Below are 1,086 nucleotides of genomic sequence, written 5' to 3' on the forward strand. Positions count from 1 at the left end.
GTAATGGCTGGAAGAGAGGAGTGGCTGTAGGCCTAAAGAGAGGAGGGATGGAGGTGATGGCTTGGGAGCGGCTGGATGATAGCTGAATCTTGTGCAGCCCACCAGATGTAACTGGTAGGGACTTCACCTATCTGCCCTCCTTCCCTCTCCCTACCAGCCAGAAGAACCTGGGCTAGGATGCTTTGCTGCCCACTGTTATTGTCATATCACCAAACAAGTGCTGGATTCATATGATGTGTAAACATAAGGCCCTCTTTGCAGAACACCCTCCCCCCAGGCAAATTCCTGTGTCAGCCATAGCTTTAGTTAACATTTAAACTTACTTTTACATGTGGACATTTCTCTTAGATGAATTGTTCAAATAAGGCAATATTTGGAAAATGATTTTGTGATGCCAAAGATGACTCTGCCCCCTTAATAACTGAATATTTTCATCAGTTCCATGAATTTTCTGTGACAATTTTTTCCCCTACATCACATGTGTGGGTGATATTTTGATTAATTGTGTTTTAACTTAACAATTTTGTTTTTCAGGGGTGTGATGGCGGAAGGTAATGGAGGTGGTGACCCTGGGTCACAGGTAGATGGGGAGAGAACAGAAGATTACCAGAAACTAATAAATTATGGTTTAAATGAAAAAGTGGCAGCAAAGCTTGATGAAATCTACAAACAAGGCAAACTTCGACATGAGGTGAGAATTGAATTCACAACGTGAAAATAATGCATTTTCCTTTCTGTTTGCACAATTACTCAATTTGTACTTAATGGTATATTGATCTAAAGAACATTTGTAAAAACATGAAAGCCTTTTTTTTTTTTTGAATTGATAGCATTTACATGCAGTTTGACAATTCAGTCATTTTAGAATGTGTTTAATGTATTTGAATAAGTGTATCTATAAGTATAACTTTTTTTTATTTATGTACTTACTGCATCATATTGTTTTCCTTCTCCACTTTGTTAATTACTTATTTAATGATGCAGTAAAATCATAATCTTTTAAATGAAATTTAAAGGCAAATATAAAAACAATTTATATCTACATAATATTTTTCGGTTTTGCTTCCTGTAGCTACTTGATGCGTT

At 36.3% G+C, this 1,086-nt stretch overlaps 1 protein-coding gene across 1 annotated transcript in view; it reads left to right on the plus strand.

Annotated features, from left to right (window-relative positions):
* Positions 1-508: 508 nt before the first annotated feature.
* Positions 509-1,086, plus strand: part of LOC119589145 (heterogeneous nuclear ribonucleoprotein R-like) — a gene marked incomplete in the record, with an annotated part of 129,871 nt that continues 129,293 nt past the window's right edge. The window contains 1 exon segment of the mRNA XM_037937721.1: positions 509-691. Coding sequence (XP_037793649.1) covers positions 542-691 — 150 coding nt within the window.

The sequence above is a fragment of the Penaeus monodon genome, chromosome 25 (assembly GCF_015228065.2).
Source record: "Penaeus monodon isolate SGIC_2016 chromosome 25, NSTDA_Pmon_1, whole genome shotgun sequence".
Taxonomy (NCBI): domain Eukaryota; kingdom Metazoa; phylum Arthropoda; class Malacostraca; order Decapoda; family Penaeidae; genus Penaeus; species Penaeus monodon.